The 21,935-nt window shown below is 53.0% G+C and overlaps 1 protein-coding gene across 1 annotated transcript in view; it reads left to right on the top strand.

Annotated features, from left to right (window-relative positions):
* Positions 1–21,935, top strand: part of COL27A1 (collagen type XXVII alpha 1 chain) — a 155,980-nt gene that overhangs the window by 9,571 nt on the left and 124,474 nt on the right. The window contains exons 3-5 of the mRNA XM_077142432.1: positions 37–1,799; positions 10,148–10,201; positions 14,197–14,250. Of these exons, the coding sequence (XP_076998547.1) occupies positions 37–1,799; positions 10,148–10,201; positions 14,197–14,250 (1,871 nt within the window). The remainder of the gene's footprint in view (positions 1–36; positions 1,800–10,147; positions 10,202–14,196; positions 14,251–21,935) is intronic.

Genomic DNA, 21,935 nt, shown 5'->3' with positions numbered 1-21,935 from the left:
ATCGCCCTTTCCCTCTCCTCCCGCCCTCCTCTCCAGATGTGGATGTCCTGCAGCAGCTGGGCCTGGGCCGGTCGAAGGCGGCAGGGGGCCGGAGCCCTGCGGCCCCCCCGGGAGTCATCCCCTTCCCGTCAGGTTTCATCTTCACGCAGCGGGCCCGGCTCCAGGCCCCCACGGGTGCCGTCATCCCTGCCGCCCTGGGCACCGAGCTGGCGCTGGTGCTGAGCCTATGCTCCCACCGCGTCAACCATGCCTTCCTCTTCGCCGTCCGCAGTCGCAAGCATAAGCTGCAGCTGGGCCTGCAGTTCCTGCCGGGTCAGACGCTCGTGCACCTGGGGCCCCAGCGCTCCGTAGCCTTCGACCTCGACGTGCATGATGGGCGCTGGCACCACCTGGCCCTCGAGCTCCGCGGCCGCGCGGTCGTCCTGGCGACGGGCTGTGGGCGGCGCCGGGTGCGCGTCCCGCTGCCATTCCGCAGGGACCCGGAGCTCGACCCCGAGGGCTCCTTCCTCTTTGGGAAGATGACCCCGCAGGCGGTCCAGTTTGAAGGGGCCCTGTGCCAGTTCAGTGTCTACCCTGTGACGCAGGTCGCCCGCAATTACTGCACCCACCTGAGAAAGCAGTGTGGACAGGCGGACACGGACCGGCCCCAGATGGGACCCCTCTTGCCCCGAGACTCCGGCACACCCTTCGCCTTCCAGACCGACCCTGCTCTGCTAGGCCTAGGGAACCTAACCACTGCTGCGCCAGCCACCGGGTCATGGCCAGCAGGCAGGGCAGCCAGGGTGACCGTGGTGCCCGCCACGCCCCCCAAGCCCCACAGGACTAGCTCCAGGGCCCCTCACCAGCGCATGGCAGCTGGTAGCCCGGCCCTGATTCCACTGCCGCCTTCCAAGCTGCCCTCCAGTAAAACACTTTCTCCTGTGTCCCCCGCCTCTCCACGTGGCACCCCCAGCTCTCCCCACCCTGCAGCTCCACCCGCTCAGCCCCTGCGGAAGAATGCAGCTACCAAGACCCCCAAGCGTCTCCCCGGCAAGCTTCCAGCCCTTTCTTCGGTTGCCCGTGTCAAAAGCCCCCGCCCCACCCAGAAGACATCTCCACCTTTCCTCACCAGACCAACCCCATCCACCTCCCGCCTGGTTCCTGCCAAGGCCTTCAGTCCCGAGATGAAGTCAATCCCGAGAAACCCTATGACTCCTGGATCCCCACCCCCCAGCTCCCGACTCCTCCCTCCTGCCACTGGCTCCACCAAAAATCCTGTTCCCCCAGTGACCCTGACCGAGGCCAAAATGGCCACTTGTGCCAACAAGCCAGGCCCTGCCCGCACTGGCACACGCAGACTTCCCCAAACTCCTGTTTTGCCCCTGTCTCCTGTCCCCGGGCCTGGCTCTACCAGGACCCCTCAGCCTCCAGCTACAGTGGGGCCTCCAACTTCGGCTGCCAGAACTTCCAGAACGGTGCCTCTCCCCATCACTCCCACTTTGGCCCCTGTCAGAAGCAAGAAGCCCACTGGGTGGGAAGCCACAAAGAAAACCAGACCCAAGAGCAGTCCCTGGAAAGCAGCGCCCCTCAGACCCGACAAAGCGGCCAGGGATGCCCCGTGGAGCAGTCCGACAACCCGGCCCCTCACTGTCCAGCCCAGTTGGCAGACCACCCCGGCCCCAGCACTGGCCCCTGTGCATCTCCTGGCCTCCAGCCCCCAGCCCACAAGCAGTGCCTCTTCCTTCTTCCACCTGGAAGGAGCCACGCCTTTCCCCCTGCTGATGGGACCTCCGGGACCCAAGGGAGACTGTGGTTTGCCGGTAAGACCAGGTGGGGTCTGTGTGCTGCTTGGGATGCCAGTGGGTGATTGGTTGGTTGGTCAGGGCCGGGGAAAGCAGCAGCTCAGAGGAGGGAACTGGTCATGGGCCACCCAAATTACTGGATGGACGTGAACTGGCCAGACCGTGGTCATGTCTAAGTGCTTCACTAGAGGTTGTGGGGATTCCTTGATTACATCTCTGCCCTCCCCAAAGCCATGCAGCGGGAGGAATCAGGCAGTGTCATCTCCCTTCTGTGCAGATGGCAGCTGCCTCAGCCTGCTCCAACCTGAGGGAGACTTTGGGAGTCCGCGGGGGACTGGGTGGGCTCCAGAGATGGTGGTTAAGTCAGACCACCTTACCCAGCACCGGTGACACACCGAACCCCGTCACCCTGGTCCCTCGCTTATGGGTCAGCTTCCTGAAGGAGACAGCATTTGAGATAGAAGGGGAAGCAACGTATAGATCAGGCAGACTGACGTTCCAAGCACTTGCATTTGGTGACTCTATTCAAACCCAAGTTCCCCTTTCTCATCTGCCTTGGCTGTCTCCATTATTACACAGCCTACTCCAGATTCACGATCTGCCAGGGTGGTCTCAGGTCTAGGGGCCACCCCCGAGTTGGTTGCCCCTGCCCCGAGTCATCCTTAGCTAACCTAACGGCAGAGGTGGCCAGTGAAGGTCATGTACTGACCTACCTGCCCCAGATCACACAGTGAGCTCCCAGCAGCCTCCAGCGCCTGGCTCCCCCGCCTCATGGAGCAGGGCTCCCAGCGGCTTGCCTGGGAGTTTGGGAAAAGGTCGCACATGCGTAGCCCTGGATATGTTTTGTTTGGCAGAGGCAGGATTCTTTTATTTAAAAAAATGCTATTAGCATTTTTAAAACGTGAGAGGTTTTTCAGAAAAGACTTGATGACCAACTCTTGCAAAGTGGGGAGATGCAGTGACCCCTGGACGGGTCTGCCCTTCCGGGTGTGCCTGCTCCTGTTTGCCCCGGTCCTCATTTCTCCCTACTGTGCCTTCCAACGCAGTCCCATCTACTCATTTACATTTGGGGCCTGTGCTTGTAGATGTTTGATTTGCGGCCCCTGGGAGAGGAGTCTGGGGCAGAGGAAGGTCATCAAGAAAGGGAGAAAGAACATTCCATGTGCAGGGGATGGTCAGGGTCGATGCCTCCAGCTTGCCTGGGATTGTCTCCAGGGGCAACGACCTTTCCACAGCTGGAGGCTGATTCCTCCGGGTGGGGTATGTTGGGATGAAGTTTCCAGAAAACTCAGGCCCCTGCTCTGTTCTCCTCCCACCTCAGAGCTGACCGCTGCGTGGTTGTCTTCCTTCCCCCTTCCCAAGCTGGGCTTCCCTTCAGCTCTGCGCTTGGGGTTCAGGCCCCCTGTGATGGGAAGACCGTGGCAGATACTGGGAATTCCTGGGCCTTACCAACACTCTTAATTAGTTTTAATGATCATTAGGAACAATATTTATTCAGCCTCTCTCAAAGGGGACCATAAGTCCATTTTTATTATAACCATATTGTAGAACTTATGGAAGTCATGTACATTGCTTTGCGATTATGTCAATGTTCGTTCCCGTTCCATGTTCTGAAATTGGCAGCATAGAGGGTCAGGGACCACCGCTCTCCCGAGGAAAGAATGAGGAACGCTTTTCACCGCTCCAGGCTGCTCAGCCCAACCCAGGCCTTCCAACACAGATTTCTAGGCTGTGTGTGTACTGGGCCCACTGGTCCGGGAGGTGGAAAGAAGGTGAATTATCCCTTTCTGGCAGAGGGCAGTGAGGTTTAGGCCTGGATCTGGCACACGGCACCAGAGCAGAGTGAAGGAGACCAGCCCCACCTCTCAAGGCTTTGTGCAGTTTGGAAAGAGAAAGACTGTTTCTGGGCCGGGGGATTGGAGCAGGAGCAGAGACTCGGGATAGATTCTACCTTTTTAGGGTGTAGAAGCTGCCTTTGGGCATGTTGTGTGCCAGAAGCATATACTCTCCCCCGTGGCTTGATGCTCTGGGTCAGCCTGACATAAAGCCTCTTGCCAGATCACCTCTTAGGATCATTCAATTCAGTCCACTCATCGGGCAGGTGAGGAGACTGAGGACTATGCCCAGAGAGGGCTAGGACTTGCTCAAGGCCACATAGCACGTGGGTGCAGAGCCGTGGCTTACAGCCCAGCTCCGGACTCTAAGCTCAGAGCCATCCCTTCCTACCCCTTGAGTGTCCACTCTCTGGGCTGGGAGTGGGGCAGGACTAGGGGCTACAAAGATATGTTAGTCCCTGGCTCTGGCCTTAGAGAAGGGCTCAGTGTCTAGACAATCTTCTGTTTTGAAAAGCTGTCAAGATTGTGAACCATTTTCCTGTGTGGGGGTCATTTCCCCTAAAGACCTCAGAAGAACCGCTTGAAGAGGGCAGGATGTGTGTGACAATCCCTGCTGCGATGACGGCACAGGGGTTAGGGATATAAAATGAGTTTACGGAGGGCCACCAAGGCCCTCTTGCTTCTAAGAACTTCCCTCCATCCCACCATCCCTGGGCTATCACCAGGGGCACCACTCTGATATAGCAATGTTCTGGCCCCATGTCCACACTTCCCTTCTCCCTACCCTCCCCCCAGCTGGGAAGCCAGCCTGATGCCAATGGGGATCAAGAAGCTTCTAGAAGCTTCATCCAGTCCACTGCATGCCAGGTAGCAAACCAATCATTTGTGTTTAATTGAAGTGGCGCTGAGCTTAATCGTTGCTGGTCTGGGAACTCACAGATCTGGCTTCAAGGCCTGACTCCAGCACTAGCTCTGTGACCGGGACCCACTCTGAACTTCAGTTTCTGTGCAGTGTAAGTAACAGCAGCCCCCACCTGCCATGTTGGGAGGACGCAATGAGAATTTACGTCTCAAGCCATCGTAGAATGGAAACAATTTGGGCTGACTCCAAGGCCTCCTCAGAGATCTAGTTTTGCTGAGTGACTGGGGAAATTCCTTCTCCTCCCTGGGGCTCAGTCTCCTGGTCTGTTAACCGGGATTGGAAGAGGTTCCCCCTTTGGCATTACTGTCGGGACCATCCTGTGCCCAAGATGGATGCAGAGGGCACGCCTGCACACATGCGTCTGTTCCGCCTGGTTCTGGCGAGGCTGTGGGGGCTGGGCTATAGTTCTGGGCCGTGGCCTGCCAGGAGTTGTAGCCACTGAGTGAGGAAGTTCTGTGGAAGCCCCGGAGCGGGGGGAGCATGGAAAAGCTGAGCTGGGCCCTGGGCAAGCCGGGGCGGGGAGGCTACAGTTCACACAGGCTACACAGAAGCTGCACAGAAGCCCCACGCCTGGGAGGAGGCGAGTCAAGGCCTTATTTATTCACCATCCAGGCTGCTGGCATTTGCACGCCCTTGCACTTTTTGCAGGCGTCACTTTGGGGAGACCCAGCTCAGGCCTGGCTCACAACAGATGCTCTGTGACTAGCTGGAAAATGAATGAATTTGCTATCTGCTAAAACCAGGCTGTACTGACTTCCAGGCCAGCATCTTGAGGCTACATAGCATTGCCCTCCCAGAGGGGTAAGGAGGCTGTGTGGAGTGTCAGAGTGCATGGGCCGTTGGATTTGGAATGAACTGAGTTTGAATCTTTTATCCAACCATTCGTTCATTCTTTTTTTTAACATGGGCAGGCACCGGGAAACGAACCCGGGTCCTCGGGCTTGGCAGGCGAGCATTCTTACCTGCTGAGCCACCGTGGCCCCATTCGTTCATTCTTTCAACAAATGTTGATTGAATGCCTTCTAGGTGGCAGGTGCTGGTGATCTTTGGAAGTCACCTAACGTCTCTGAGCCTTGGTTTCTGCTTCTGTAAAGTGGGGCTCTGGTTCCACCCACCTCTCCATGGGGTTGCTGCATGGGTTCAGTGAGGTCAGGATGTAAAGCACCGGGGGTCCTAGTGGACTGTGATTATGTGCTAATGGTAGATACTGGGGGAGAGGGGCACTGGTGGACTTTTCTGGTGGAGCCTGAGGCCCTGGTACTAATATGTGGCTATTTGGTGGAGCAGGGAGAGCAAGGGAGCCTGGCTGGTTAAGAGAATCATGACAAATGTCAGGTGAATAGGAGGGACAGGACATTTTCCACCTCTACACCCCCTTGCCTTCTCTCAAAGTTATTGATTTGCTTTCATTTGCTTGTTTTCCCAATGGTTCCCACCCAGGGCATAGCTTGAGGGGTGTCTCGTTGTGTCCCCAGTGCCTTCATACTTTTGACATTTATAAATCTTGATAAATTCACCCCTAGAATCCAGGAGAATGGAATGGTGTTTTGCTTTGTCTTTAGCAGATCATGTTTGAGCATCTACTGTATACCAGGCCCTGACCTCAGCATGGGCAGGGGGTGGGGTAATTGAAGATGGTTTAAGAAAGGAACTATTTACAGAGGTGTGGGCAGCATCAAAGGAAGCAGCAGGGGCTGATGGAATAGCCGGGGGCTGGTAGAGCAGCAGGTGAAATAGCAGGAGGCTGGTGGAGCAGCCGGGGCTGACAACAGCAGATAACTGTTCCTACCTGCATAAGAAGGCACAAGGGCAGGACAGGTGTCATCAGAACCAGGGGGTAGAGTTACAGCCCTGAAGGAGGGCGTCTCTTGAAAGGAGCTACGGCTTTAAAATTGCACAGCATCTACCAGGGTACGGCATGGCAGACAGGGAACGGGGATTTCTCTCCCTCACCTGTAGTCTCCTACTGGGATCTCCCATTGCTCAAACCCAGCTGGAAGCCAGAACACAAGGGAGCCTAGGGGTACTGTCCATTGAGGTTAGCTTCCCAGGGTGCAGAATAGATCTGGGGAGCAAATGGAACATCACTGGCACACACACATTCTCTCAGAGGATGGGTGTTACATCCTCATGTTATAGCTGGAGAAACTGAGGCATAGAGGCACATGAAGTAACTTGTCCAAGGCCACATACAGCTGGATTCAGACCTCGAGGGGGCTCTGTCCCAGCCCTTCTTTAGGACAGAGACTGGGGAAGGCTCAGCTAACAGCAGGCTGTTCTTGGGAATAATCACAGGCTCAGATGGTCAGAAATGAGAAGTCCCTTCAAGATCTTGTGCCCTTGGACTACGGGCCTGGAGCAAGGTCTGGGCAATGGAAGGTCATTTCTCAGGGTCACATGCAGTTAGCAGCACACCCAGGACAGGACTCCAGTCTCCCAAATCCCAGACCTGTGAAATCTCCCCTTGCTTGCTGCCAGGGGAGATGCCAGCCAGGACTGACTTCTTTCTGCAAGGCTTGGCAGGCAGGCGAGAACAGCTGGACACAAGGGTGAACTTGTTCCGTGAGATAGGGTTCCCCTCGGTCTGGCTGCCTGGGGCCAGGACCCTTGAGGGAAGCCCTGAGGGATCTGCTTAGTTGTTTCCATGGTGCTGTTTGCAGGAGCCTGGAGCCCCGGCCGCCTCCACCTCCTTCAGATGGGCCTGCAGCCCCCGCACCCCTCCCCCTGGCTCTGGGCCCTCTCAGAGGCCCCGTTGTTTGCAGTGTGGAGTGGAAAATCCCACCCCAGCCTCGTGAATCATCCCGGAGTCACCCGTTCAGGCTTCAGGCCCTGGAAAGAAATGGCAGCGTTTTTCCACTGCGGGGAACAGGCAGGGTCTCCGATAGGGGGGAGAGGGGGCAAGGGGCACCCACCCTAGCTCTTCCGCTAACAAAGTGAGCACTGAGTGCAGGAGGGTCAGGTCTGGCTGGAGCAGGGCAGGGGAGCTGGGTGTTCCCTGCCTAGGCTGGTGGAGTGGCCGGGATTAGCCAGGCTGGCAGGGGGCTGGCTGGGCTGCCATGGGAGGGAATTGGCCGTGGGCTGACATCACCAGGCTGGGCCGTGGGTTCCCGACTGGCACTGAGTCTGCTCTGCGGATATTTTGCATGAGGTCAGATTCCAGTTTGCTGCCTCCATTTCTGGGGCAGAAGAAACATCAAGAGGGTGTGTCTGGGCTTTGGTAGCTGCACAGACCACCCCCTCCCAGGGTCCATGAGGAAGCTACACCCATGGACGCCAACCTTCCCCCTGGAGTCCTGGACAAGCCCCTGTGCCTGTCTGAGTCTTGGCCTGTGCCTCTGGGAATGGGAATAACCTCACCTTTTCTCTCCTGCTTGGGAAACCAGAGGAAGAAATAACTCTCTGTCCCACAACCCAGGAAGTGCCAGTGGTGGGGAGGTTCTTGGGATATTCTTATAGCAGATGCCCACAGAGAAAAGGGACTTACCCAAGGTCACACATATAGTCAGAGACACACCTGACCTGGATTGCGTGGTGGAGAATAGCTCCAGTGGGGTTGTGTTTGAGTCTAGGCTCTGCCTCTTGTTAGCTGGGTGGCCTTGGGCAAGTTCCTTGGCCTTTCTGAGTCTCCTGCTGGTTGCTTAGCTGTTAAAAGGACACAGTAATGTTAGTGATGCCAAGTGATGCTTAGCCTTAGCCCCCAACATTTCCCTTTAATTCTGAGGAAGCTGGAAGAATTGGGCCAATTGCATCTGTTTTTGCTGCCCCTCTCCCCCACAAAAAAAGATGCAAAGAAGGGTGGCTTCAACTTCTGAATCAGAGAGCTTCCGGAGCTTGTTTAAAAGAAACACAGCTAACATGTTTAGAGCATGAACTGTCTGCCAGCTCCAGGATTAACACTTTTTATAGATTATCTGTTGGCTCGGTGCTGCTATTCTCATTTTACATCTCTTTGAGGCAGAGCCTCAGAGACTGGACGTAGCTTGACCAAAGCCACACAGCTAGTAAGTGAGGATGCCCAGGTGTTAACCCAGGCTCCCACTCTCGCCCCTCCACTCTGCTGCTCCCCACCAAGGCCACAGGGGAGGAGCTGGGAACAGACTGGTCCGCACTCCCAAACCTGCAGAACTGGGCGTGGGAAGCAGAGCCAGCCTCCCAGCCCTGCGAGCAGGGATGCAAAGGAAGGCTGCCACACATCTGACCAAAGATACCAGAGGTTGCTGGGACTTGCTTGAAACCACACAGCAGCCCCCTTCCCCCCTCCTCCCAGGGCTCTTTCCCAGGGACCCTGTGACCTTGGTGTCCGTATCTGCCTGTCTGGATCTCTCCTCTGGTTTGTATTCACGGACGAGCAAGCACGTGGTGTTCATAGACCGGAACTGTGAGCTGAGGTTGCCCAGTGTGAGATCTGGATTAATTACCAGCCAACCCATACTGGGTTTTCAACACCGATTTTCACTCTGGGCAGGAAATCTGGAATCTCATTGATGGTTATTTGAAACAAATGAATTCCCCAGGCCTCACACATGCTCGAAAGTCTGGCTTCCTTTGAAGGCCCTGTGCTAAGCTCTTCACATCCAGGAGCTCAGTTGATCCTTGTGGTATCCCCTTGGGAAGGTGGGGCACTGGCCTTGGGACCCATTGTAAAGCAGGAACAGCTGAGACACAGGCAGACTGAGGCGCTTGCCCAGAGTCCCAGCTAAAAAGCAGCAACACCAGGACTTTAACAAAACCCAGCCCATGGTTTTAGTAAGTCTGCTTGGCTGCCTTCCTGCCTGCAGGGAGGGAGAGAGACAAGGCCAGGCAGGCACTCCTTGAATGCCATGCTGTAGGATTAGCCCTCTCTCTCTAGGGGGAAATGGGGAGCCTTTAAGTGTTCTTGAGCAGGAGATTGCTTGGGGAGGGTGAAGGAGGCTGTGTGGAGGAGGACTGGAGAGGGCGGAGGCAGGGAGACAGACAAAGAGCTAAACCAGACTGTGTCCACTGGAACAGATGGAAAATTTGAGGGCAGGCGTTAAATACCTGCCATCTCTCATTTCCTCCTCCAGTCGTCCCATGAGGGGTAGCATTGCCCCCATTTTACAGTCACAGGCTCATTAAAGAACTTGCCCTAAACCAGCTGGTTAAGTGGCAGCACCAGGGTTTGAAACCAGGCCTAGCTGATAGAAAAGCCTGGGCTTAATACTTTATGCTCCCTTGCCTTTCTGTGGTGCAGAGATGCTTGCTGTGATCTTGGCAATCCCTGTCTCCATGCAGGGTCTTCAGGGAACTTGGCTGAGCTCTGAGGGCACTTCCTGTTCTATTTTATCAATCATTTGACTGAGTCCTGAGGATAGAGACATAATTTAGGTCCAGTTGTACTTTTGAGGATGCCATGGTGGGAAAGACAGGTTTCCAAGCAGACAATTCCCTAAATAGTAGAGGCTGCTAAATTAGAGGGAATAGAGGAGACCTGGCCTACTTTGGGGGAGAGGCCAGGGAAGACCCCCTCTGTTTTCAGACATGAGCCTTCCATGCCTAGAGCTCTGGACAGCTTTGTTGAATGACTGCTTGAACTCAGGCTCTGTTGCCTCTTGGCCCTGACTGATGTCAGCTTCTTGCTTTCTTTTCAGGGTACCCCTGGGCTGCCTGGACTGCCCGGACTCCCCGGTGCCCGAGGGCCCCGGGTAAGTGATCACACATTCTGGAGTTCCAGCTTGCTGTGTGTCCTCAGGTCACTCCCTGCCCCTCTCCAGTAGCCCCTCCCACTTTGTCCATTGGGGTTGGACTTGCTGTTCTTTGAGGACACTGTGGATAGACATGGCATGCGGCAGTGATGACCTCCTGCAGGACTCAGCTGTCCACTGTGGATGTTGCCCGGGGGTGGGGAAGGGGGTCCTGAAGACCACATGCCCTGAGCTGATGGGCTGTGGCATTTGTCCAGGAAAAAAATCGGACTTGGGAGGCACAGCCTTTGCACCTGTCATCCCAACCCTGCAGGGCTATCCTGGGGTAGGGGTGCTGACATAGGCAACTGATGGGCCCCCTTCAGGGTGAGTGGGCTCCCTATGCTGGGAGGTTCAACCAGAGGCTGGAGGCTAGCTTGGTAGGGCTGTAGAGGCCGATGTGAGCAAACCCAGCATGGAGTGGGCCATGTAGCAAAGTTAGCCATGAAAACAGCTCCACTGAATAGGTCACAACACTTACACGGTCCTATTTCATCCTCCCCACAGAGCCCCCATGGGCCAGTATGATTATCTTCATTTTAGGGATGAGGGAACCCAGCATCTAGGAAATGACAAAGCCAGGACTCGAACCCAGGCTCTTAGCCACATGCTGGGACCTTTGAGGGTTCCCTTGAAAGGAAATCTTCCTTCCCAAGTGGGCTTCGACCCATGGTGCCTAGCATCTGTGCCTAGGCTGAATCAGCCTTTCCCACGCTGGGTGCCTGGTGAGGCCCTGGCATAGATAGCTGCTTGGGACATAGTTTTGGCTCTTGGCCCAGTGGATGGTTCTGGTTATGCAATTACCCAAGCCCTAGTTCCCTCCAGACCTGGCCCTGTGCTCCCTGGGCCCAGTGCTCTGGAATCTGTTGTCTGAAGCAGTGTTTCCTCTTGGCTTTGGAAGTCCCACAGAGCACAGGCCCGGAGCTGGGGACCCTGTGTGTATCATAGACACGGCTGGCCCACAGGACCTCGTAGCTTGGGACCAGAATGAGGGTCTTTGGCCTGGTGCCATAGGCTCTCTGCAGTCTGCACCTTTGCTTGGGCTGTCCTCTGGCCTGCTCTCCTTTGCAAGCTGCTCCTCCACTCATGGCTCAGATGAAATGCTGCCTCCTTTCCTGATGACTATGGCTGCCCCTTCCTGGAGTACCTGTAGTGGTGTGTCTGCCCCTCTGGGTGGCATGGGTCACTTTTCACTGGCTAAGATTGATCACTGGCTCATTTGCTGAGCTGTGTGCATGTGATCTCAATCAGTCTCCCTAGCCATCGTAAGAAATAGTTTCCAATATTAGCCCGATTTTACAGGTGAAGAAACTGAGGCTCAGAAAGGTTGTTCCTATGACCAAGGTCAGAAAGATGCCAGAATCAGGGTTGAACCCAGCCAGTCTGACTCCAGAGCCTGCAGCTTAACATCTTTTGTGCTAATTTTTCCATCTGCTCCCCAAACCCCTCCAGGCCAGAGACTGGGCTTTATTTACTGTTCTCCCCCACCCCCTGCCCATGATGCCTACCAGAGCTCTGTGTGCAACACGTCCCGGGCAAAGTTTGCTAAAGAACTCTAGTCTGGAAGTCAAGGGCGTTTTCCTCAGTGGGCTGTGTGCTCTCAGGCAAGTCCCTTCCCTCTTCTGGGCCTGTTTTCCCATCTGTAAAACTGGGGATCATGGTAAGGTGTATCCAAGCGTCCCTGCAGTTCTGAAATTCCACAAGTGAGTGAATGAATCTATGGCTATCTTTCCCGTGCTCTCTGCCTGTCATTCCTCCCACCCCCTTTCCCTTCATCCTGTTTCTAGACTGGAAATTCCATAGATCATGGAATTCCAAAGATAATAGAACGTTAGGTTTAAACCCAGCTCCTGTCGACACAGATGGAGAGGCTGGGGCAGTGGAGAGGTGGGACCTCACCTGACGTTACCTAGAGCTCTGTGGCAGGTCTCTTCCTACCTCCATATACCACACGCCCCACCAGCCCATCAGAAGTCATGCTGGGGAATCCCAAAGCCCTCCCTCCTACCCAACTTTCTGGACTGCAGCATTTATAGAATCAGACTGCTTGGCTCCAAGTCAACTATGTGCCTCGTTTTTCTGCAAGGCAATGGCTGGAGAGGGTTTGGGAGGTGGGGGCAGGGAAGCCCCCACCATAGCAAGCTGCAGATAGAGAAGCTCTTTGTGGCCGTCTATCTGGGGGGCGTCTGAGGGTATGCCTGATGAAAGGTGGCCGTCCTTGACCCTCATACAACACATGCCTAATTCTTAGGACACTGGCTGTCAGGGGCCCTTCCTAAAATATCCCTGTCCAACCTTTGCGCTATTGAGGCTAAGCTTTGAGATTAGATCCCAGAAGCCTGGGCTGGGGTGAACGTCTGAGGTATCCCCGGCTCCTTAGAGATCGGCAGGTCTGAGTCACTCAGAGGACAGATGGGGAGACTGAGGCCCAGGTGTGTGTGTGTGTGTGTGTGTGTGTGTGTGTGTGTATGTGTGTATGTGTAATGGGGGTGGGGAGTGTTGGGATCAGAACTGGAACTAGGTCTTGGCACATCCACAGTATTCAGCAGAATGTCGGCAAAGGGCAGGAGAACTGATTACTTTAGAGAGAGGGTTGCACATGACATTGTTATGAATTCACCAGGCTGAGTGCACTTGGATCACTCTTCCCTCTCAACGCGGACAGAGAAGGGGAGGATTCCTTTGCAGGCATCGAGGAAGAGGGCGGTGCCTTGGTCGGAATGTGACAGGCTGCAGCTGGGAAGTTGGCGTGGCGAGGAAGGAAGGAAGCAAGTTCGTATACAGCTAGCCAGATGAGTCAAGAGGGGCTGGGAAGAGAGCAGTGTGTCTGGATGGAGCCTGGTGGGGACCCCGAGGTGTCCTCCTCTAGGCCCAGATTACCCTTGGGTCATTTGTCTGCTGGACAAAGACTCTCAGGCATTGCCCCACTCTTGGGGTTCTGTTTATATAACCAGTCTGGAAGCCTCCAGCCCTTGCTTGAGAAAGTGGACATAGCAAGACCCAGCTGTTGTAGGGTGATTCAACAGATATGGCCTGGGAAAATCCAGTGCCATGAATAAGCTCTGGACTCCAAGTTGACAGTCCCATGTCCCCACCCTCACTTGGGTACCATTCTGCTGTGTGACCTTAGCCACGACACTTTGACTCCTGGGTCCAGTCTTCCCAACTGCTCCATAGTCCCTAAGGGACTGTGTAAGCGCAGCGCTTGTAGGAATCTAAGGGAGGGCTCACCCGACATGGGATAGCAACAGAAGGTGTGTGCTTCAGTTCATTGAGCTCTCAACTAGAAGGGCACATCTGAAAATCCAGTTGGAGCTCAGAGAATGGAGAGGTTACTTTAGGCAGGGGGAGTCTAAGAAGGCTCCCTGGAGGATATGGCATTTGAGCCAGGCCTGGAAGGATGGGTCAGGTTTCAGCTGGAGGGGTGGATGGAAAAGCAATTCCAGATAATGGGAACAGCGTGGGCAAAGGTGATGAGGGGTGAAAGTGCCAGGTGTGTTGAAGACAAGCAAGTGTGAGTGTGGTTTGAGCCTAAGGAAGCAAGTCTGGGAAGAACTAATGGGACCTGCCTGAGGGAGTGTGAGGAGCTGGTGAATCTCAGAGATTAAGGGCTTTTGCTCTGAAGTCAGAGGTATCTGAGGCCAAGGTCCAGCTCTGTCTCTTAGCTGGATGATATGAGGCAGTTTGAGAACCTCAGCATTGGCTTCCTCATCTTCAAAACAGGAATAATAATAGTACATCTCTTATAGGTTGATGGTCAGGACGAAATGAGATAACTCATGGGAAGTGCTTAGTAGAGGTCTAGGCATTGAAGGGGACCTGCTAAGGATAGGCCACCATGACACTCCTGGGGAGAGAACACTGGACCAGTGGGTAGAAGGAAGGTGCTGGATGCTGCTAGGGAACAGGAGATGACCCCTATTTTCCCTCAGCTTTGTGTTTCTTTGTCCTTTCAGGGTCCTCCTGGGCCTTATGGAAATCCAGGCCTCCCTGGTCTCCCTGGAGCCAAAGTGAGTATTTGTGGTGTGGGTGCTGGGGTTGGGGGCTTCATGTGGGGTGCTGCCTGGAAGACCCGGTGGGAAGGTCTCAGGGTTGTTGGGGAGGACATGGGCTGCAGGCATGCTCTGAGCTCCTTCTGGGCACTAGACCCTGGGCTGGGGCTGCAGACAGTGAGAATAATATGTTTGGCTCTGGTTGGGATGCTTAGAGGATGAAGGGCCCTCCAAGGAGAGTAGGAAGAAAGAAAGGGAATTCAGGGGAAGCTTGAAAGTCAGTGTAAGGATGGAAGGTTTACTGGGCTGTAAGGTGCACCCTGGGGAGGTGTGTTGATATTTGAGCTGGGAGGGACATGGAATGATTGTGTTTTGGGAAGATCATTAGATGCTCTGTGGAGGATGGATTGGGGGTGGAGACTCAGGGATGATACAGGTGAGGGATGAGGGCAGCCTGGGCCAGGTTACAGGTGGAGGAAGGAGAGAAATAGTGTATTCACAATGTAGAAGTGGGGTAGAGATGATTTGGTAATAAGTGAGAGGTGAGAGTAAGTGACTACTGGTGTTCGCTGGGATGATTGAGTGGGGGAATCTAGGAGAAGGAATAAGATGATGTTGCCTTGGGGTACCTGTAGACCATCCAGGTGGAGATGGTTCATGAACAGATATTCTGGAGCTCTGAGCTAGAGCTAGAGCCTTGGGAGTGGCCAGCACAGAGACATCTATGAGCCCAAATACCATCTTCCCCAGGGAACCTCCTAGGAATACCCAGTTAACTCTGAGATGACATCAAGGAGCTGAGATCTGAGTAGACAGTGCTCTGGTAATTGCAGGAAATTTCCAGCACCCCCCTCCACTCCACCCAGCTCATCAGTGAATTCCTGGAGCTCAGGCAGAAAACCAGGGGTGGGCAGGTTGCACATAGTGGTACAGGGACTGCACAGTTCAGAGAGCCAAGAGGAGAGCACACGTCATGGGGAGAAGAAGTCTTGTGGAATGCCTGGTGAAATACAAGGAGGTGGAGGAAGAAGCAAGTTCAGAAAGCTCAGAGACCAGTGACTGTCCCAGTGGAGGGCAGAGGGGCTCCCAGCCAGGCCGGGGCCACGGGGAAGCCAGGTGCCTATTGGAATCATTGGTGGGATAAATCAGACACAGCTGCCAGAGTTTCAGCCTCATGACTCAAGGGTGAGGGCTGGGCTGGGGACCCTCCTTGGAAGGCCAAGGAAGCCTCAGGTGTCCAGTGCACAACAGCTGCCTGGAGGTGCTCTGGTTTCTCACGGTGCAAACAGCCATGACGATAACCATCACCTAATGACCCCTTACCGTGTATGTGTACTGTGCGTGCACTTTACGTGGCTTATCTCACTGGATGACCTAAAGAGACCGGGAAACTGAGGCTTGGGAAGATTGAAATACGTGCTAGGAAGTGGCAGCAGGATCTGCCCCCATGGGTCAGTCAGAGAGAGGTGGGCTCCCCTGGAGGACTTCAGCTTTCCAGAGTGCTCTGGGCTCCCAGGCCTCGGGCTTGGCTCAGGAAGCCTGGCCTGCTCTGAGGCGGACTGGTTCTTCCCATTCTCAGACTGACCCCCTGCTTCTGTGATAGCCACTCATCTGTCATCTCCCTCTGACCTGTGCTGGCCCTCCTCATTGACTGAGCCTGGCAGGGCCTCTTTCCCAGGCCATGGCAGCCCACTCCCATCCTGCTAACAGATGTGCCAAGGCAGGAGGGGAGAGTGTCTGCCAGCTGTTTCTCCCTCCGTTTTGAAAAGTGGTCCTACCAGGCATACCTTCCTATTGCTACATGGAGCTCAGGCCTGTGGACTCCGGGCCTCGTGGACTGCACTTCAGCCTGCTTCTGTGTGTAATAGACAAGGGTGTGGATTTCTGAAAATACACAGGCATTGGAGGTTGCTTCTCCCATAGGGACGTGTGTAAAATGCCAAGGGGAAGAGCCGTGCCCTTTGCCTGGACACTTGGCCCTTAGCCCAGGGGTAAAGAGGGAAGGCCTCAGTGCAGGCCGGTAAGGAGGCCCAGAAGGGACCTTGTTCAATGGCATGGCCAGGAGAGGGTGAATGCAGGGGGTTAAGGAGTAAATCATGACTGTGCTGAGATTGGATGAGACTCTCATGTATCTGCTCATATGTGCATGATTCTGGAGAGAGTGTCTTCCCTGGTCACCAGATTCCTGGGGGGGTGGGGGTGGCTAGAAGGACTGTGGGGCTGGCCCCACCTCTTCCAACATGTGTCAGCACCCAGAGCTGCCTCTCTGGGCCATCTGCCCATCCATCCTCCTTCACTTAACTAATGTTAGCTGAGTAGCTTCTAAGTGCTACAGACACAGTGAGCCCAACCCGTAGGCCCAGAGAGCCCAACCTCCAGGCCCAGAGAACCCAGCCTGCAGCCCAGTGAGCCCAACCTGCAGCCCAGTGAGCCCAACCTGCAGGCCCAAGAGCCCAACCTGCAGGCCCAGTGAGCCCAACCCGCAGGCCCAAGAGCCCAACCCGCAGGCCAGTAAGCCCAACCCGCAGGTGCAATGAGCCCAACCCACAGGCCCAAAGAACCCAACCCGCACGCCCAGAGAGCCCAACCTGCAGGCCCAGAGAGCCCAACCTGAAGGCCAGAGAGTTCAACCTGCAGGCCAGAGAGCCCAACCTCCAGGCCCAGAGAGTCCAACCCACAGGCCCAGAGAGCCCAACCCGAAGGCCAGAGAGTTCAACCTGTAGGCCAGAGAGTCCAACCCACAGGCCCAGAGAATCCAACCTGCAGGCCAGAGAGCCCAACCCGCAGGCCCAGAGAGCCCCACCTCCAGGCCCAGAGAGTCCAACCCACAGGCCCAGAGAGCCCCACCTCCAGGCCCAGAGAGTCCAACCCAAAGGCCAGAGAGTCCAACCTGCAGGCCCAGAGAGCCCAACCTGCAGGTACAATGAGCCCAACCGGCTTCCGTCTGCCTGCGGGCAGGGAGCCGCCCTTCCTCTGGAACTACCACTGCAGTTATTTGTTCAAAACCTTGACTGGACCTCCCGGGGCTTCAGCCTGGTGAGCTGATGGTCCCCCTGCCAGACCCAAGGGTGGGAGCGATAGGTGGAATGAAAAGGGGAGAAGGAGCTAAGGTTGGCCTTGTCCCTCTTGAGGTCACAGACGTGCGAAGGCCCAAAGTGCCCAGGTGACTTGCTCAGCAGTGGCAGAGCTGTGTTTCGGGACTTTGGGGTTTGTCTGCCGGGAACAGCTCCTCAGGGCTTCCAGGCTGGTGCAGGTCAGAGCCGAGCGTGACTGCCTGAGGACTCTGTCCAGCCCCTCAGGAGGAGGGCTCGTCGGCTTCCACAGTCGAGATCAAGGACTGGGGGAGAAGGAGGCCAAGGAGCCAGGATGAGTCATTGTGTCGATTCATTTGACACTTGGTTGTTGCTGTAGAAGGTGTCATCGGTAAGAAAGAGCACAGACTCTGGAGCAGGTGGCTTGAGTTCAAACCCAGCCCTGACACCGACTAGCTCTGCAGCCATGGGCAATTGTTTTGACCTTCCCATTCCTCCATTTGAAAAGGGGGTTATAGGAGTAGCTGCCTCCTGGGGCTGACTTGAGATGTGACTGAGTTACCTTGGCTCAGTGCTTAGAGCAGTGCCAGACATGTGGCAAGTGCTGCTGAAGGGTCGGCTTTGTCATGAGCCACAGCAGGGGACAGCCAGGTGTAGTCACTGCCTTGTGGGGCATAGAGGCAAGCGAGGGAAGAGAAACACGCTGATCACACTGATAAATGTAGAATTACCCCAGGATAAGGGCTCCTCATGAGAGGCACGGGGTGCTTGGAGACCCCACGAAATGGGCACTGATCTGTTCTGGGAGGTGAGAGGAGCCTTCCCAGAGGCAGAAGATTGATCTGAGGCCCGAAGAGCAGCTGGTGACAAGGCGAAGGGGCAGGAGAAGGCTGGTGAGGGCAGCAGGCTTGTTCAGCAGTGTTAAGACTTTTGGACTTTATCCAGAGAGCAGCAGGAAGACATGGAAAGATTTTCAGCAGGGGTGATATGGTCAGATGAGGTTTGAGAAGTCCACTCGGGCAGCTGGAAAAGCAGAGCGTGCCCTGAGGCTTGGCAGAGGCTGTGCTGCTGGACTACATGGGGGTGGGATGCTGGGGCTAGTGCAGGCAGCAGCTCTGGGCTGGGGGTGGGCTGGGCTCTGGTGGTGAAGGGGGGACCCGTGCTCGGGGGGTAAGGCACCTGGCCACTCCCTAACTGGCAGCCAGCTGAACTCTCCATGCTCTGGCCTGTCTGTTCGGCCATGAATTAGCCAGGACTCTGATGGGCCCTCGGTTGCCTGGGGAGCACAGGCAGGTGGAAGGGACCTGCTGGTGACCCATGGGGCTGCTGGTAGAACCAGCTGAGGGAGAAGCCCCAAGGAGGGGGGCACCCTCAGTCCTTCTAAGGTCTGCAGTAGTGGGGAAGCCCAGGTGGAGAGAGCCCTGTGGGTCTGCCCTTCCCCTACCTGAGGACTGAGGTGGCTGTGCTCATTTGGGAAAATGTGGAAACATCTAGAAAAGTATTTAGAAGAAAATAAGCCACTTGCAGTGGCCCTGCTCAGTGATAAGGTCTCTGCAGTTTGCAGATGAGGAGACTCAAGTTCAAAGTGGCTAAGTGCCTTTCCCAGGGTCTTATGACTAGTGAGTGGCAGAGCCTGGATTTGGACCCTTGACTATCTAACTCCAAAGCATATGCTCTTGACCACAAAGCAATTCATGGCTCTCCAGTTATATAGCTCCATGGTCCTTCCTTGTGTTGTGTGACAGACGTCAGTGTGCCCTCACTACATTGTGTCTTCAGAGTTCACCTTTTTCACTTCATGCGATCTATGCTTCCACCACAAACTTTTTTTTTAATCTTTAAACGTTTTATATTCTGAGATATAACGTATATGCAAAAAAAATCACAATAATTTTCAAAGTACATTTTAACAAGTAGTTACAGAAAAGATTCCACCACAAACTTTTTTTTGTTTTTTGCATGGGCAGGCAATGGGAATCGAACCTGGGTCTCCGGTGTGGCAGGCGAGAACTCTGCCTGCTGAGCCACCATGGGCCACCTCTACCACATACTTTTTACAGCTGCTTGGCATTCCTTCAAAATCATACTTTATATAACCGATTTCCTTTTTTAAAACCAGTTTCATTCATTGCTAACATATAAGTAAAACCTTGAAGAACATTATTGTATATAAATGTTTGAAAATCTCTATTTCATTAGGATTAATTCATAAAAGCAGAACTGCCAGGTTAAAGGGTAACCGATTATAGTGGTTTAAAGCTTAAACTGGGAAGCCAGTGTACCTGGGTTTGAACCTTGGCTCCACCACTTGCTGGGTATATGACTGTGGACAAGTTCCTTAAACTCTCAGGACCTTAGTTTCCACTTCTGTAAACTGGGATAATAATAGCATATTCCTCATAGGTTGTTCTGGGGATTAAGTGCTAAAATACTACTGCCGGGCACATAAGAACTACCTGAAGTGTTTGGCAATTATATTGACAAGTGTCTTTTAGAAAGGTTGAACCAATTCTTGCTGCTGCTTGTAATAGAAGAGGGTATTCAAAAACATGATAATTCATTATTATTTTCACTTCCTTGATCATCTATGAGGAACCATTTTTTTCTTGTCTATTTTCCATTTGCGCTTCACCTTTTATGAATTGTTTATGAATTTATTTTTTTGGTTGAGTTGTCTTTTGTTATTGATTTGTTATTATTTATATATAAAGGTTATTAATGCTTTAGCTGTCTTACAAATATTTTCCAGGTTGTTGTTTTCCTGTTAAGTGTCTTCATGATTTTCATGAATTGTTATTTTTTGTAATAGCAATGATAGCTAACATTTATTAGACACTACCGATATGGAAAATTTATGGTTCTTTATTTTACTTTTATACTTGGGAATTTCTTTCCCATCCTAGGATCTGATATTCACTTACATTTCTAGTCATTTCCTAATATCATTTGTACTCTTAAAATTTAAGCCACCTGGAATTAATCTTCATGGAGATATGAGGTAGGGCTCTAACTTTATTTCCCCTGATAGTTAACCATTTATTGAATAAGCTTTCCTTTACTGATTATTATATCATAGATCAAGATCTATTTCAGGCCATTCTATGATGTTTCTTTGTTCTGTTTGCATATTTTTACACTAGTAAAATATTATTTTATATGACATTTACTATTTTGATACTTGTCTTCCTTTATTCTTTCAAATTCTTTTACATTATTTTTGGCTATTTATTCCTTCAGATGGACTTTAGATGGATTTTAACAATTTCCTTTTGAAAATTCCTGTTAGAATTTTATTGGAATTGTATTGAATGTGTATGTTAATTTCTAAAGAATTTACATCTTTAATGCATTGTTTTCCTATCTACAGACATAGCATATCTTTCCATTCAGTTGAAGTTGTTTAAATGTCTCTTAGTTAACTGTCATAGTTTTTATTGTATAAGCCCTGCCCATTTCTTTTTCAATTATCCTTGTAAATTTTATATTTTTGTTGTTGTGCAATGGAATATTTTTCCAATTGTATTTTCTAGCTGCCTCTCAGCTAGTTGAAGGAAACTCTTAATTTTTGTATTTTTGTATTGTTTATTTTTATTCTATAACCATCCCCCTTACTGAGTTATCTTATCAATTTTAAAGTAGTTTTTCATTCAGTTCTCCTGAGTTTCCCAGACAGGCGGTTATATTGTTTGCAAAGAAGGACAGATGTTTGTCTCCTTTTCTTCAAAGGTTAGTAGTTTTTATTTGTTTTGCAGCCTCATTGCATCTGCCAGAACTCCTAAACAACATGAAACAGCGGTTGTGATAGTGGGAGACCCAGTAAGTCTTCAGAGGAAGTTCCAGGGCTGGGGCCAGATCTGGCCCAAACCCAGCTCCAGAGTCCATTAATTAGTGTGCTCATTTATGAAATATTTGGTGAGGCCTACTTTGGTCCAGGACCTGGGCTGGGCACTTGGGATCATGAATGACTGTGTCCTGGAGCCCCCAACCTGGAATTGCTCTGTCATTGTGATTTGTTCCTCATTTGTCTCAGCCTCACCCCCGCTGCACTCCTGCCCCATGCCTCAGCCCCCCAAACCCTCTTAGTCTCCCGGACCTCCCAGCCCTCCTCACAGGGAAGGAGCTAATACAGTTCCTGTTCTCCTGTTTTTAGCTCTTAGGTTCTGAAAAGCACTTTCCTCTATCTGTCTTCATCTGGTCTTGTACAACTCTGTTAACTAGACAGAGAACACCATTCCCCTCACAGAGAGGGAAAGGGGCTTGCCCACGGTTCTCATCTTCACCTGAGTGTAAATGATGAATAAGACTTTATATATTTTTCTCTCATTGGGGCAATTTGCAGATACCTTGGCTGGGAAGACACATTTTTTTGGTCAGGGAGTTTTCTCCATCCCAAAAGTCATGCCTTCACTCTGACCAGGGGTGCCATGAGCATACTTGGAGCTGCAGCTTTGTCTGGTTCCCTCCTTGTCTTCCTCGAGCCTCACCTTAGCTGTATCTCCCTTCAGGAATTGATCAGTCTGGGTCAAGTTCTCCCTGACCTCCTCGCATGCTCCCCACCCCACTTGTCACAACACTGTATTTCAGTACACTTCAGATGAAAGCTTAGAAAGAGCTTGGGCTCTGGAACCAGACTGCCTGAGTCTAAATCCCACTTATGAGCTGAATGACCTT

Source organism: Tamandua tetradactyla, chromosome 2 (genome assembly GCF_023851605.1).
Source record: "Tamandua tetradactyla isolate mTamTet1 chromosome 2, mTamTet1.pri, whole genome shotgun sequence".
NCBI lineage: Eukaryota > Metazoa > Chordata > Mammalia > Pilosa > Myrmecophagidae > Tamandua > Tamandua tetradactyla.
The sequence above is the reverse complement of the archived record's forward strand: the minus strand, read 5'-3'. Positions and strand labels throughout refer to the sequence as shown.